This window comes from Nyctereutes procyonoides, unplaced genomic scaffold (assembly GCF_905146905.1).
Source record: "Nyctereutes procyonoides isolate TBG_1078 unplaced genomic scaffold, NYPRO_anot_genome, whole genome shotgun sequence".
NCBI classification, from domain to species: Eukaryota; Metazoa; Chordata; class Mammalia; order Carnivora; family Canidae; genus Nyctereutes; species Nyctereutes procyonoides.
In genome coordinates, this window is record NW_026575125.1 from 90,024,151 (window position 1) to 90,041,264 (window position 17,114).

Sequence of the window (17,114 nt, forward strand, 5' to 3'; positions counted from 1 at the left end):
GTTAGTTTGTTTTTTGGCTTCTTTGTTGGATTTGGGGTAGAGGTAGGGACAAAAACCAAAATACTTCCAGGGCAGACTATATGTTACACAAGTTAATATCAAATTCCAGATTTGCTTTTTCAGCAATGCCTCCATCTTGTTAACAAAATTGGCCTCCTGTATGTTTCTATCAAGTCCATTTATAACACATTCAACACAGAGGAATGATAATTTCCCACAAGTTCAGTTGGGGTGGGGGTGGGGGACGGGCATCATGTAGAGCTAATAGTAGCACTGTCCCATGGTATGAGAGTTAAGTTTCTTATCTTACTGACACTCTCTCAATGCCACCTCCCCAAGTACAATAAGATTTCATTCGTAATTTGGATTTTTAAACCAGAAAGTTATTATGATCAATCCAAAAATAACCCAAAGAACTTGCTAAAATTATATCAATAAGCAGCTTTTTATTGAAGGACTGAAAGAATTAAATAGAAGGCACAGTAGCACTGTAAAGCTTTTTCAGGTCATAATCTTTTTGTATGTATATATAGAACCCAGACTTTCTTTTTTTGTTGTTAAAAATGTCTGCTTAACAATCAGAAAATCCTTATTTGTCATCTTTCCCTTTAGTTTTTCTGTATACCATCTCTCGAAAACTGGCCAGAATCTTGTTTTCTCTCTTTCGCCTCTCTTCTTGGTTAAAGGACGCCAGGGCTCTCTTCTCATCAGCACTATAGATCTGGTTCTCTTTCCGCAGTCGCACGGCCTCCATTCGGCGATGCCTGGAGATAATTTTATTTTTGGCTTAATTTCTCAGTAATTATTCTTATAGTACTTCCTCACTAATCCTTAATACAGAATGGTCTATTTAAAAAACTGACAAATAAAAATTGTTTTGGTAATGGGTTAGATTTTCAAAAGATCATTCATTTCATCTGTCAATGTGTCCTTTGATTCATTTCTGGTATTCAAATAATGATCCGATGTTCTATCAACATCATGAGTGTTATTAATTTCAGATACTAAGGGCATAAGTCTAGTTCTGTTGTTTCTACTAAAACAACCAGAAACTAGCAAATTATTAAACTTTCTATGTGATATGCAGAATGTGCCTTCAGAGAAGTGACAGTAGGACAGAAGAAAGGTTAAGTTGTCATCAATTGGGTAAAACTTCCTCATGGTTCTAATTTATCATACAACCAAAAGGACCAGGTCTAATACTACAATAGAATTTTTTGATGAGTTTTGTGAGTGGATTTAACTTTCCAATAGCAGCTCAAAGAGATTTATCATAAGGGCAAACAAATCAGGGGCAGAGGGAAATTATTACATCATCTTCAAAAGGTCTGTTAACTTAGAGGGAAAACTTTATGCAGCTCATGTATATGTAATCCAATCCTACACAATCAGTTTGAGATAAGGCTTGACCTATATCTAGAAAAAATAGAGAAAACTGAGCAAGGAAAAGAGGGGAGAATCATTTAAGATTAGTGTGAAGGTGGAGTAGCAGCAGGATGCAAAGACAAGGAGATGACAATGTAAAGTTGCTCAGGGTACAGTGAATAGTTTTATTTGGAACCCAAAGTGCTATGTGAACAATGTTGTAAAACATCTATGTACCTGTCTCCTAATACATGGGAAAGATTTTTTTCTTGAGTATCTAGAAATGGAGCTGCTGCTTCATAAAGTATACAAATGCTCAACCTTCCAAGATGATGTCAGATTATTTTCCAAAGTGGTTGTACCAGTTTATATCACCACTAGCAATATTTAAGAGATCCTATAGATCTACATCTTCTCCAATGCTTGGTATTGTTAGAGCTTAGAACTTTTTATTATTATTTTAAATATTTTATTTATTTGACAGAGAGAGAGCGAGTGAGCATAAGCAGGGGGAGAGGCAGAAGGAGAGGGAGAAGCAGGCTCCCCACTGAGCAGGAAGCCTGATGCAGGGCTCGATCCCAGGACCCTGGGATCATGACCTGAGCCGAAGGCAGATGCTCAACAGAGTCACCCAGGTGCCCCTGGGTGAACTTTGAACTTTTGTCTATCAAATAGATATCAAATGGTATTTCGGCATGTTCTTGATTTTCATTTCCAATGATAATGAACATCTTTTTTATGTATGTATAGGCCATATATTTTTCTTCTCCTAACAAATGATTATGTCATTTTCCCATTATTAGTTTGGGTTATTTGTACATATTCTTTAAATATTCTTAATACTATCAGTTTTAAGGTCTTATCTCAGCTTAAAACTTGCCTTTTTACCTATTTTAAGATGTCTTTTGATGAACAAAAGTTGTTTCTTTTAACTTAGGCAAACGTATCACTATTTTATGATTTTTTTGAATCTCCCTTAAGAAACACTTTGCTACCCCAGGATCTATTAGAGATCTACTTTTATTTTATACTAAGAGTGTTCAAGTTGTTTTTGACATTTAAGCCCTTATTCTAGCTGCACTGTTTTTTTTTTTAAAGATTTTATTTATTTATTCATGAGAGACACACACAGAGAGAGAGGCAGAGACACAGGCAGAAGGGGAAGCAGGCTCCATACAGGGAGCCCGACATGGGACTCCATCCTGGGTCTCCAGGATCAGGCCCTGGGCTGAAGGCAGTGCTAAACCACTGAGCCACCTGGGCTGCCCTGTTTTTTTTTTTTTTTTCTTAATTAAAAAAAATTTTTTTAAGTAGGCTCCACACTCAATGTGGGGCTTGAACTCACAACCCTGAGATCTAGATCATGCTCTACTGACTAAGCCAGGCACCCCTACTTGCACTGATTTTTAAATATGGTGATGCAGGATTCTATTCCTCTTTTTCCATATGGATAACCATTTTACTCCTGCTCCATTTACTGAATAGTTCCTTCTTTCCCCAGTGATCTGACATGCAATCTCTTTCATAGACCTAAGTTCACATATGGATGGCTCTGCCCCATGGCTCCATATTTTATCCCGCTGAACAATTCATTTGTTCTCCCATACTTTATAAAGTTCTGTAAGCTTCATAATAAGTCCTCGTATCTGGTAGGGCAAATCTCATCTTCCTGTTCTTCAAAAGTGACTGGGCCATTCTTGGCCCTCTAGTCTAACATAAATTTTAGAACCAACTTATTAAATCTCACATAAAACTCTGCTGTGATTTTGACTGGAACTACACTGAATATGCAGATCAATCTGGGGAGAAGTGATAACTTTATATACTGGCTTCCTATCTATGAACGTGGTATCTCTCCATTTAAGTCTTCTTTAATGTCTCTTTTTAAGGATTTATTTATTTATTGGGGGGGGGGCAGAGGGAGAGGAAAAGAAACTCAAGCAGATTCCCCGCTGAGTGCAGAGCCCAATGTGACTCAATCTCATGAATTGAGATCATGACCTGAGTTGAAACCAAGAGTCAGACACTTAACCGACTGAGGCACTCAGGCACTCCTTTATTTATTTATTTTTAAAAATATTTTGTTTATTCATTCATGGGAGACACAGAGAGAGAGGCAGAGACACAGTCAGAGGGAGAAGCAGGCTCCATGCAAGGAGCCTGATGTGGGACTCGATCCCGGGACCTGAGCCAAAGGCAGACGCTCAACCGCTGAGCCACCCAGGCATCCCTCCAGGCACCCCTTTAATATCTCTTAATAATGTTTTACAGTTTTTCCTACAGAGGTCTTGGACATTTCTTATTAAGATTTATTCCTAAGTCCTCCACATTCTCTGATACTATCATAAATGTTTTCTTTTTATTTAATTATATTTTATAATTGTTTCCTGGTGCATAGAAATGCAATGGATTTTTATGTATTAACCTTATACTCAACCATTTATTAAACCCTTCTATTATTCAGAATCATCTGAAGAGTCTTTAGGATTTTCTAAGGAAAAAAAATCACATCATCCACAAAAAATGATTTATATCCTCCCTTTCAATGCTTGTGACTCTCATTTCTTTTGTCTTACTGTAGCTGGTCCTCAGAATTCCAAGATTCTGGAGGTGCTTCAGGGGTTCTCCAAATATCTGCCTCCAACTTTATTTTAGTATTTACCTGCTTTTAAAAGTTTATAACATTTAAAAAAATCTAAAACTCAGTCTGATCTTGGTACTGATGCCCTATTAATTCACTCTCCTCATTCTTCCTGGTACTTTGCTTTTTCTTCCACAATTTTATATTTACTTTCCCGGGGTCCCTGGGTGGCGCAGCGGTTTGGCGCCTGCCTTTGGCCCAGGGCGCGATCCTGGAGACCCAGGATCGAATCCCACATCGGGCTCCTGGTGCATGGAGCCTGCTTCTCACTCTGCCTATGTCTCTGCCTCTCTCTCTCTCTCTGTGTGACTATCATAAATAAAAAAAAATATATATATATATATATATATATATTTACTTTCCCATGTTGTTATAATCCTTTCCTGCTCTTCATTCTCAGAGTCCACAGATAATTAGAACCTACATTCTCTGACTCTACAGAAAACTAGAGGCAAATTCAGAAAACAGGATACACTGTCTCATGAAAATGATTTCCTACTACCAGAATGCCATATTCCTCATGGGGCAGTGATAAATAACTGAATTAACTATATCCTCCAGAAGACAAACTACCTGTACCAAAATACAAACTAGGAAAGGACACTGGAAAGATTGATCTTTGAAGTTGGAGAGATAGCTGATTTTGAGGATGAGTTGCACACTTACCTGGAATTTTAGACAACTATGTTTATACCAATAAAACCAATATTAAACCAAAATTTATACTCTACTTTTCATTAGGAATGATCACTTAATGAAAATCAATTACCAAAAAATAATTCTGGTAGTGAGAAAGGAAAAGATCTAATCATGGAAACTGATCTTGATGCCAGTAACTTACCTGCTACCACTCATTACATAACCCGAGCATTCAAATGATGCAATTTCTTCACTTGTCAAGCCAATTTCACCTCTTCTTGGGATACGTTTCCCAGCTTTTACATATTCAGCCATAGCTGCACCCTCACCAGGTAACAGAGCATGGCCATAGCTACAAAGTAATTCAGAATTCAGAAAAGGTTCATTATAAAAAGCATATCATCTAAAGAGAGCTCAAAAAGATTTTCTCTCAGAAAACAGCACAAATAACAGTTGCTGAGTGGCAGCATGCTGGGAAGCCCAACATGAATTACTTTAATTAGTGAACACTGCACTCTGACCTACATAACTAACCCAGAAATACAGACATGCTTTGGAATAACAGAAGAACTGATGTTAGTGAGCCTAGATTCATGGTTTACAATTACGGATCAATTTATCCCTACAGGCATTGCCTTTATGGCTTCTGCCTCCAGTGAATTCCTTTCCTGTTTATCCCCTTAAAGAAAAAAAAAAAAGAACTAACATATTTCAAATTAACATACTTTTTAGACTCAGAACCAGTAACAATGCTATACAGTAACAATTATCTATTAACTTTCATTTGAGGGGACTTTAAAAACTATCATCCCTTCATTCAATTCATTGACTACATCTTGAATACCTATTAAACTCAGAGCTTATAAGACAAAAATAATCTCTCTTCTTATAGAATTTATATACTGATAGGGACATAACTGCAATACAATGCAGAACATATAAAAAACACTGCACAGAAGAAAGAGAAAATACCATGAGGACTAGAGGATTAAAGAGGGGTAGGAATCCCATCTACTTGTAGAGAGAAGGGTCCTGGGAATCAGCACATGACCCCTCCTTTTGAAAAGAGCTTTGAAAGATGGTAAGGATTTTAACAGGATGAAATTGGGAGTAGTGAAGAAACAAGGGCAGGGAAAAGAAGTGAAGGCATGTTGGGGGAAGACATAAGCTGAACAAAGCATGGTGTGGGAAAGTGCACAGTAAATATAGGGACATTTTAGTTCAGCTCATTTGGAACTTGGCATGTAAATAAGGGCATAGAGGGATACAGCTGGAAGTTGGAAAGGTAAGTTAGGGCCGTACTTTCAGGAATGTACTTCAAGATATTTTATTTATATTTATTTTTAAAAAGATTTTATTTATTTAAGAGAGAGAGAGCGTGAGAGAGAGCAGGGGGAGGGAGAAACAGACTCCCTGCTGAGCAAGGAACCCGATGTGGGGCTCCATTCCAGGACCCCAGGATCATGACCCAAACTGAAGGCAGATGCTTAACTGGGCCACCCAGGTGCCCCTACTTTAGATATTTTAAATACACTGTTAACTTACTTCAAAGGTTTATCATCCTGAGAGGCAAGTGTTTTTGGAGCCTCTGGGCCAATTAAATCTGAGGGTTCTTCAGGCTCTACAGGAAAGATGTTCAGAAACAGATTCATATTTTGACTAGTTAATTTAATGTTTTATCTGTTCTGAGTCAAAGTCTACCAGAAGAACTTACTTGATCGATCCTTCCAGGGATTCTCCAGAAACTCTTCCTGGGAATCTTTAGAGCTTGAATCACTGGAATCTTTTCTACTCTTCTTAGATTTCTTTTTCTTGTATTTCTTCCTGTAATTATAATTTGATACAAATACACTTAATAGTCCCACATTAAAGGGAATCTCACATTTTTTAGGCAATGAAAGGCTGATGAAAATGATTTAAGTTCTCAGCTGATTAAAATTTTTAGAGCAGATTTTTAATTAAAAAAAATTTTTAAGGACGCCTGAGTGGCTCAGCGGTTGGGTGTCTGCCTTTGGCTCAGGGCATGATCCTGGGATCCGGGATGGAGTGCCACATTGGGCTCCCTGCATGGAGCCTGCTTCTCCCTCTGCCTGTGTCTGTCTCTCATGAATAAAATCTTAAAACTTTTAAAAAAGATTTTATTTATTTGACAGAGAGCACAAGCAGGGGGAAACAAAAAGCAGAGGGAGAGGCAGAAGCAGGCTCCCCATTGAGCAGGGAGAGCAATGCGGGGCTTGATTCCAGGACCCTGGGATCATGACCTGAGCTGAAGGCAGATACCCAACTGACGGAGCCATCCAAGCACCCCTAATTAAAAGATCTTTTAACTTATTTAACCAAATCATGTTTCACTATAAAAAAGATTTCTCAGGGGACAATGAAATATGGTTCTCACATTACAAAAAGATAACAAATCAATTTAAAAAACAATTCGAGCATCAATAATTTGAAGTGTAATGATTAAAATATATCAACTATGTTTGAATCCTTGGGTTCATAATGATATTTAAAAAGTCCAACTCATTATTTTGAAAACTCATAAAACCAAAAAAGTTTTAGAAAAAGTCATTAACCTGCCTTTCCTATATAAACTGCACTTCAGAGTAACCAAATAGTTGATGAGGGTAGGTTTCTCTTATAGAATTATTTTACCTAATAAATGCAGAAAGACAGAAAAAAGAAAGCAAGAAAGCCAGAATTAGACTATCACCATTTTGTAATCCCTAATGAAATAAGGAATCTAGGTAATGACAATCCATGGCTATTAATATGACAAAAAGAAACAACCAGACATTATCTGCCTCCTGATGAAGTACACAGCAGAACCTATGAAGTATGTGCACCAAAGACTCAAATCTGAACATCAATTCTCTAGACCTTACTGTCAATATATAGGAAATAGAGAAGACAGAGAATATGTTAAAAGCACACCATAAAAACACAGTCAGGTGTGTCTGGTTGGCTCAGACAGTGGAGCATGCAACTCTTGATCTTGGGGTCATGAGTTTGATCCCAGTAGGCAGAGATTACTTAAAAATAAATCTTTTAAAAAAATAAAAAATAAAAAACCTTTAAAAATAAAGAAAAAAATTAAATACAATCAGCAACTCGATAGGTAAATGATTTGGTTTCTTTAACAAATAAATTGCAAGAAAAAAAAGGGAAGGGGAACCAACTGATTTAAAGACATGTAAAAAATGTATCAACCAATCACAATTTATGGGCATTATTTGAATCCAGATTTAAATAAACTATATAAAAACCTGCTGAGAATTGAGGAATTATTCCTGAATATCTTAGGCACAGTAACAATATTGTGATTTTTGATCACAATAACAATTATGATTTTTTAAAAAAGAATGGCTAACTTAGAGAAACATGCTGGTTTATGGACAAAATGATACCTGTTGTTTTATTTAAATACAAATTAATAAAATAATATTATTATTTATTATGATATAGTTAGATATATATTTATATATGGCAGATAAATATATAATATATATTTTTTAATTATATCAGATTTTTTTTCTGTTTTTCAAAAATTATTTTTATTAATATAAAATTATTTATCAATAATTATTATTTTTTACCACATAAAAATAAATAAAACCATAAATTACAATATATTTAAAATAAATAATTATAACATTAATTATAAAATTCATATTAAAAAAAAAAAATAAAATTAAAAAATAAACACCCCACCCCCCCCAACCCACCCCAAGAAAAAAAAAAGCCCCCAAAAAATAAATAAAAAAAAAAAAAAAAAAAAAAAAAAAAAAAAAAAAAACAAACAAAACAAACAAAAAAAAAAAAAAAAAAACACACACACAAAAAAATAAAAAAAAAAAAAAAAAAAAGAAAAAAAAAAAAAAAAAAAAAAAAAAAAAAAAACAACAAAAAAAAAAAATTTAAGTCTAAAACCCCAGAATTTTGAGTAGATAAATATCCTATTGCTGCCCTATTAGTTGTTACAGAGAAATTTATTTTTTTAAGATTATATTTATTTATTTTTTAAATTTTTATTTATTATTTATGATAGTCACACACACACACACACAGAGAGAGAGAGAGAGAGAGGGGCAGAGACATAGGCAGAGGGAAAAGCAGGCTCCATGCACCGGGAGCCTGACGTGGGATTCGATCCCGGGTCTCCAGGATCACGCCCTGGGCCAAAGGCAGGCGCTAAACCGCTGCGCCACCCAGGGATCCCAGATTATATTTATTTATTCATGAGAGATACAGAGAGAGAGGCAGAGACACAGGCAGAGGGAGAACCAGGCTCCATGCAGGAAGCCCTACATGGGTGACTCAATCCCGGGACTCCAGGATCACACCCTGGGCCGAAGGCAGGCGCTAAACTGCTGAGCCACCCAGGGATCCCTGAGAAAGCTATTAATTGAAACATTTATTGCTACTCATCAGGATATGTGCTCAGTACCAGGGACACAGAAATTAAAGTCACACTAAGTCTTCAGTGATACAGAGTATTATTAATTTTATTGGGTGAGATAACGGCATGGGGTAAGTAGGAAAATGTCATTGTTTTTTAGAGGTGTATACAGTAATCTTTAGGGTAGTAGTGTGATATTTCTAATTTACTTTGAATATCTCAGCAAAAAAAGCTATTTAAAGCAAATGTCAAAATACTAAAAACTTAAAATCTAAGTGATATGTGTACATTGTATTATATTATTTTCCTTACTTTCTAATGTTTGAGTATTTTCATAATGAAGAAAGCAAAAATCCTATGTGTTTGGGCCCAGGGACATGCTTTCTAGGGGCTCAGTCTAATGGAGGAGGCAGACATAAAGAGATAAACAGAATCCAGAGTGATACAGGGAAGCATGGGGTGCTCTGAGTGTACAGAAAAATCTCATTATCAGGCTGGCCTAGGGAGAACTACCCTTAAGCTAGTTCTTTTTAAAATAAGTTTTATTACAAAAGTACTACATGACCATTATTGAAGTGAGTAAGCTAAGCCACATGCAGGGAGAGACTGGCACTGTACACAGATGGACTCTGTATCAAGTGACAGAAGCAAGAGAAAGAACGCAAAATACTGAGGAGATAGAAGGTAGTTCTCAGGTTACAGAGGATGCTGCAAGAGTGACAGGATATGTGTGATTAGAGAAGGATCAATCAGGGTCTGGACTTTACCCTGGAAGCTACAGAGTACTGAAGGATTTTTTTTTTTTAAGGATTTTAAGTAGGAGACAGACATACTCACATTTGTGCTTTAAGAAAGTTCATTCTTCCAACAGTGGGAAAGAAAAGTAGCAACAGGAGCCAGGAAACCCAGGTGACATCAGAGGAAAAGACACCTTTATGTAATGTGTCCCCAGAGGCGGCACCCTCTATCAATCACCAGCCAGAAGGCACAAAAAGGTGGCTTTCTATGAGGCACCACTCCACAGGGAGTGTCTTCCATAAATCACCTGCCAGCCTGAAGGGGGTCCTTTATGGTGTGCTTTTTTGAAAATGGCCCAGAGGTGCCCAATGAGTGTGAGAATGACAAAAGAGAGCTGCTCCATGGGCTGATGGAGCCCTGTATGGCTTGCTTTGCTGTCGCATAGTCTCACAGCCCAACTCTGCCTTGGTTCGCTGCCACATGCCTTGCACAGCCAGACACAACCCATGTGGAGTCACATTGCTTAGGGGTGAATCTCAGCTGTGTGAGCTTGAGTGCGGTACTTGCAATCTGCTCTGTGCCCCGTTTCCCCAACTCTGAGATGTGTTCTGCAGTTACTATGTGGAATAAACAGCACTAATGGACACCAAGCACTGAGCAGGGTGCCAGGCATAAAGTCAGTGAGTGCTCAACAATTCTTGGCTACTGTTTTTGTGTTTAACCTTCCTCTGAAATAAGTTTTACCAAGTAAAATGAATTTGGAAGCCAGGCTTGCAAAGTGATGCTGGAATTCTTACCACTGGAGTCTGTGTCAGAGTCAGAGTCACTGTCACTGTCATCAGAATACTTCTTGTGTTTTCTTTTAGAGGATTTTTTCTTTCTCCTTTTCTTGGACCTTTCTTTCGAATGACCAGACTTCTTCTTCTTCTTCTTTTCTTCTACATAAAGTACAAATATAAAATTAACTTCTAAGCAAGTATTACAATGATCAGTTTTATTGTATTTGAAATACTGAAAAAGAACAAGATGACAGGCAACTTGAGTAAAAGCATGAGTCTATTGTTCAACTATTTATAAACATTTTTTTTAACTTCTCAATAAAGAAGCTCTGTAGTATTTTAAAAAATACCTTCTGAAGTAGAAGCTGAAGTACTGCTTTTCTTTGGCTCATCATCCTCTACTGGTGTGTGTTCATCAGAGCTGAATTTAAATAAGATGGTTGTAAGAATCAGAAAAGTGATAAAGTATGAACCGTGGAGTGTAAAAATATGGAATCAAAAAATTTCAGCAATGAAACCGATTGTCCAAGAACCATTAAAAGCAAACAATGGAATAACTTTGTAAGGGTATATAATTTGAGGGTATACCACTTTCAAAATAACATAATAATCACTTACATTTGTACAAAACACTACTCAAACTAAAAGCAACATGTAAGATTCGTATTTTCAGAAGAAACCACAGGGCAAATGTATGGAACCATAAGGAAAGATGGAAAAAACTAGAGATAGGAAGACTGAGGGAAGATTTCATTATTTTATTCTATGTGTATAAAGGACATATGGTAGAGCAGCAACCATTCTTTCTCCCCAAAGCAAGAAGAACCTAACACACTACAATATAAAAAGATTTCATTCTATTGTAGACAATTCTGAAAAGAAGTACTATTAAAATTCTATAATAGTTTCAAAAAGGATGGGGTCCCTGGGTGGCTCAGTCAGTTGAGCAGCTGACTCTTGGTTTTGGCTCAGGTCATGATCTCAGGGTCCTGGGATCAAGCCCCACATCCAGCTCCATGCTCAGCAGGGAGCCTGCTCCCTCTCCCTCTGCCCCTTCCCCTCACTTGTTTTTTCTCTTAAAATAAATACATCTTTACAAAAAATAGCTTAGAAGAGGAATTTTCATATCATATAATCTTTTAATCTGAAAATTACATTTGGAATAATTTAGGTATTGCCTAGAAAATTATTTGTAAGATTCCTCCCAACTCATTTTTTCAGTTCAGATTCTTTGATCATATTTGAAGGTACCTATAGGAACAAGTTTCAAATAATAATGCTATCACTATAACAAATCCCAAGTATACCTGTCAAGCACATTGTTTCAACTCAAAGAAGACTTAGCAATAGAGGAGAGGGAAGAAGAACCTTATGAATAGCACCAAAGTAAAAAAAAAAAGAATTAGGCCTTCAGATACTATTTAATACAAGAAAACTAACTAGGGGCATCTGGCTGGCTCAGATGGTGGAGCATGAGACTCTTGATCTTGGGGTTTTAAGTCTGAGACCCATGCTAGGTATAAAGAGTACTTAATAAAATCTTGGGGCACCAGAGTGGCTCAGTCGGTTAAGCGTCTGACTTCAGCTCAGGTCATGATCCTAGGGTCCTGGGATCAAGCCCCGCATTGGGCTCTCTGCTCAACAGGGAGCCTGCTTGTACCTCTCTCTGCCACTCTGCCTACTTGTGCACTCCTCTCTCTCTGTCAAATAAATAAATATTTTTAAAATAAATTAAAAAATAAAATCTTTTAAAAAACCCAGAAAATAAACAAAACTGTATCGGTATATTCATTTTTAAAAAATCCCTTTGGGAACAGATAGAGAACCCAAAAATAAACCTATGCATACATGGGCAATTAACCTATGGCAATGGAGTAAAGAATATACAGTGAACAAGGACAGCCTCTTTTTTTAAAGATTTTATTTATTTATTCATGAGACACACACACACACACAGAGAGAGAGAGAGAGAGAGAGAGAGAGAGAGAGAGAGGCAGAGACATGGGCAGAGGGAAAAGCAGGCTCCATGCAGGGAGCCCGACATGGGGACTACGATCCCAGTTCTCCAGGATCACACATTGGGCCAAAGGCGGTGCTAAACTGCTGAGCCACCCAGGCTGCCTGGACAGCCTCTTTAATAAATGATGCTGGGAAAACTGGACAGCCACCTGCAAAAGTACAGAACTAAACCACTATCTTACACCAAAATAACTCAAAATGAATTAAAGACCTGAAAACAAAAAACACCTAGAAGAAAACAGATGGAGCAAGCACCCTAACATCAGTTGTGGCAATGGTTTTTAGAGTTCCCACTAAAAACAAAGGTAATAGGGGTGCCTGGGTGGCTCAGTCAGTTAAGCGTCTGACTCTTGATTTCAGCTCAGGTCACAATCTCAGAGTTGTGAGATGGAGCTCTGCTTTGAGCTCCCTGCTGAGTATGAAGCCTGCTTAAGATTCTCTCTCCCAGAAAAAAAAAAAAAAAGATTCTCTCTCCCAGGACGCCTGGGTGGCTCAGCGGTTGAACATCTGCCTTCAGCTCAGGATGATTCAGGGTCCTGGGATCGAGTCTTGCATCGGGCTCCCCTTGAGAAGCCTGCTTCTCCCTCTGTCTCTGGCTCTCTCTGTGCTTCTCATGAATAAATAAAATCTTAAAAATAACGTTCTCTCTCCCTCTGCCCTTCCTCACCCCAGCCCCTGTACAAACATGCTCTGACTCGCTCTCTCTCTCTCTCTCTCTCTCAAAAAAAAGTAGAGGATCTAAATAGACATTTTCCAAAGACATATAAATGGCTAACAGGTATATGAAAAAAATGCTCAACATCACTAATCACCCTCTGATTGTATAAGTCAAAATAAAAAAGAGATATCACCTCACCTGTTAGAATGGCTAGTCTTGAAAAGAGAAGAAATAACAAGTGTTGGTGAAGATGTAGAGGAAAGGGAACCCTAGCACACTGTAGGTAGGAATGTAAATTGGTGTAGGCACTATGGACAACAGTATGGAGGTTCCTTAAAAATTAAAAATATAACTACCATATGGTCCAGCAATTCCACTTCTGGGTATTTATCCCCCCAAAAAACAAAAACACTAACTTAAAAGATATATGCTCTCCCATGCTCATTGCAACATTATTGATTTACGATAGCCAAACATAGAAACAACCCAAGTGTATATGGAGAGATGAATAGATGAAGAAAATGTAGTATAGGAGAGGACATCAACATGGTGGAGTAGGAAAATCCTAAGCTCACTTCCTTCCATGGACACACCATAATCTACAACTACATATAGAACAACTATCTCTGAGAATGAAATGAAGACTAGCAGAACAGATCACATGTAACTAAGGATATAAAGAAAAAGCCACACTGAGAAGGGTAGGAGAGGCAGAGACAGTCTGGTCAGGACCCACATCCTTGGCATGGAGACCAACAGCAGAAGGGATATCATAACCGTGGAGGCCCTCATTGAGAAATAAGAGATCTGCATTCCACATCAGCTTCCAGTCTGAGGGACATGCACCAAAAAGATGAGCACCCATGATGTCTGGCATTGAAAAAAAGTGGGGTTTATGTCTGGGAGAGCCAGAGGGTAGTAGGAAATAAAGACTTCTCTCCTAAAGGGCACACCAATGCAGAGGCATTAGTTTGAAAAGTACCTGGGTTAGAGATGAAGGAGATCCAAGGAGACTAAGTTAAGGATGTGTGTGGAGGGGCAGAGATCTGTCTGAACATTCTCCAGGGAAAGAAGCATTGGCAGGCATTTTTTTTTTTTACTTCCCTTACATCTAGGTGGTCCAGCACTGGTGGGCAGTATTTCTGACATTCTCATCTACCGTGCTAGCATTATGTGCACAGCCCAAGCAAACTGCCCTCACCTGAACTGCTCACCCTGGCCTGACACTCCTCTCTAGCAGCTCCCTACCCACCCAGCCAGCATCCTCAGTCAGCACCAGCACCCCTTGCCCATGTGCCCCTGCCCTGGAGGCCCAGTCCTATACACTTGAATGTCTGCATCAGTTGCAGCTGGACCTTGCAGCGAGCTGCACTGAAAGCCTGCCCTACTCAACAGTGCTAATGCAGCTGTCGCAACCAGGCCTTAGAGCCAGCTGTACCAAGGGCCAACCCCACATACCAGAATATCCACATCAGCTGCAAACAGGCCTGTCAATCAGATGGGCCAGAAGCCTGCCACACTCACCAGCATACCCATAATAGTCACAGCCAGGCCTAACAGACAGCTGCACCAGGAAACAGCCCCACATATCAGTGAGTTGGCACCAACCATGATCAGCCACAACAAGAGGGAGCACACAGCTTACAAAGGAGACACTCATGGGGTACCTGGCTTGGGAGACCAGGGAGGTTTGTACTACTGAGCCCCAGACACCTGCAGCATAAAGCCACTCCTCCAACACTGGGACAATAGCTGATCTATCTAAAACACAGAAACAAACACTGCGAGGCAAAATGAGGAGACAATGTGTTCCAAGTGAAAGAACAAGACAAAACCTCAGAAAAAGAACTAAATGAAACTAAGATCTACCAGATAAAGAGTTCAAAGTAATGGTCATAAAGAGTCTCACTGAACTCAAAAGAAGAATGGATGAACACAGTAAGAACTTCAACAAAGAGACAGAAAATACTTTTTTTGGAAGATTTTATTTATTCATGAGAGACAGAGAGAGAGAGACACACACACACACACAGGCAGAGGGAGAAACAGGCTCCATGCAGGGAGCCCGATTTGGGACTTGATCCTGGGACTCCAGGATCATGCCCCAGGCTAAAGGCAGGCACTAAACCGCTGAGCCACCCAGGCATCCCAGAAAATACTTTTAAAATCAATCAGAAACAAAGAACACAATAACTGAGATGAAAAATATAGGGCATCGGGATCCCTGGGTGGCGCAGCGGTTTGGCGCCTGCCTTTGGCCCAGGGCGTGATCCTGGAGACCCGGGATCGAATCCCACATCGGGCTCCCGGTGCATGGAGCCTGCTTCTCCCTCTGCCTGTGTCTCTGCCTCTCTCTCACTGTGTGCCTATCATAAATTAAAAAAAAAAATTAAAAAGAAAAATATAGGGCATCAACAGCAGATAACAGGATGTAGAAGAATGGATTAATAATCTGAAATACAGGGTAATAGAAAATACCTAATCCAAACAGCAAAAAGAAAAAGAACTGAATAAAGTGAGGTTAAGTTTAAGGGACCTCTGGGGTAACATCAAGTGTGCTAATATTCACACTATAGGAGGTCCCAGAAGGAGAAGAGAGAGAAAAGGACAGAAAACTTATTGGAAGAAGTAATAGCAAAAAAAAAAAAAAAAAGAAGTAATAGCTGAAAACTTCCCTATGGGGAAGGAGAGAGACATCCAAGTCCAGAAAGCAAACACCCGCAAATTAGATGAACCAAAAGAGATCAAGACACATTACAAAGTGTTGACAGAGATAAAGAGAGAATCTTAAAAGCAGCAAAAGAAAAACAACTAGTTACATACCAAGGAACCCTAAGTAGATAAGCTGGTTTTTCAGCAGAAACTTCATAGGTCCGAAGAGAATGGCATGATATATTCAAATTGCTAAAATGAAAAAACTTACAACCAAGATTACTCTACCCAACAAGGTTATCACTCAGAAGTGAAGGAGAAATAAGGAGTTTCTAAAAAAAAGCAAAAGCTAAAGGAGCTCATTAATACCAAACCAGCCTTACAAGAAATGTTAAAGGGATTTCTTTAAGTAGAAAAGAAAAACCATAACTATGAGTAAGAAAATTATGAAAGAAGAGGAGCCTGGCTGGCTCAGTTGGTGGAGCATGTGACTCTTAATCTTGGGGTTCTGAGTTCGAGCTCCATGTTGGGTGTAGAGATTACTTAATAATAAAATCTTTATAAAAAAAAGCAAGAAAATTACGAAAGGAAAAATCTCATTGGTAAAGGAAGCATATAGTAAAGGTAGGGGAATCAGCCACCTACATAGCTAGTATGAAGTTTTAAAGACAAAAGTAGTAAAATCAGTTAGACCTACAATAATTAGTCAATGGAAACATAAAATAGTAAGATATAAAATATGATGTCAAAAACATAAAACGTGGGGGGAATATAGTGCTTTTAGATGCATTTGAACTTAAGTGAGCATTAACTTAAAATAGATTGCTATATACCCAGGATGTTATATATGAACCTCATGGTAACTACCGATCAAATACCTATAATAGATAAACAAAAAATAAAAGAATACAGGAGTGCCAGGGTGGCTTAGTCAGTTAAGCATCTGCCTTCAGCTCAGGTCATGATCCCGGGGTCCTGGGATCAAACCCTGCATCAAGCTCCTTGCTCAGCAGGGATCCTACTTCTCCCTCTCCCCTTGCTTATGTTCTCTCTGTTGAATAAATAACTAAAATATTTTATAAAAAAAAAGAATACAAACATAACACTAAGGAAAATCAACAAATCTCAAGGGAAGAGAGCAAGAGAGGAAAAGGAACACAGAACTACAAAAACAATCAGAAAAAAAATTAACAAAATGGCAGCAAGTCCATACCTATCAATAATTAT

General features: G+C 38.3%; 1 protein-coding gene across 1 annotated transcript in view; it reads right to left on the reverse strand.

Annotated features, from left to right (window-relative positions):
* Positions 1–421: 421 nt before the first annotated feature.
* NKAP (NFKB activating protein) overlaps positions 422–17,114 on the reverse strand; it is a 34,170-nt gene continuing 17,477 nt past the window's right edge. Inside the window, exons 3-8 of the mRNA XM_055338096.1 lie at positions 10,909–10,979; positions 10,524–10,717; positions 6,360–6,558; positions 6,191–6,266; positions 4,848–4,997; positions 422–764 (exon numbers count right to left, since the gene is read on the reverse strand). Of these exons, the coding sequence (XP_055194071.1) occupies positions 590–764; positions 4,848–4,997; positions 6,191–6,266; positions 6,360–6,558; positions 10,524–10,717; positions 10,909–10,979 (865 nt within the window). The 3' untranslated portion in view covers positions 422–589. The remainder of the gene's footprint in view (positions 765–4,847; positions 4,998–6,190; positions 6,267–6,359; positions 6,559–10,523; positions 10,718–10,908; positions 10,980–17,114) is intronic.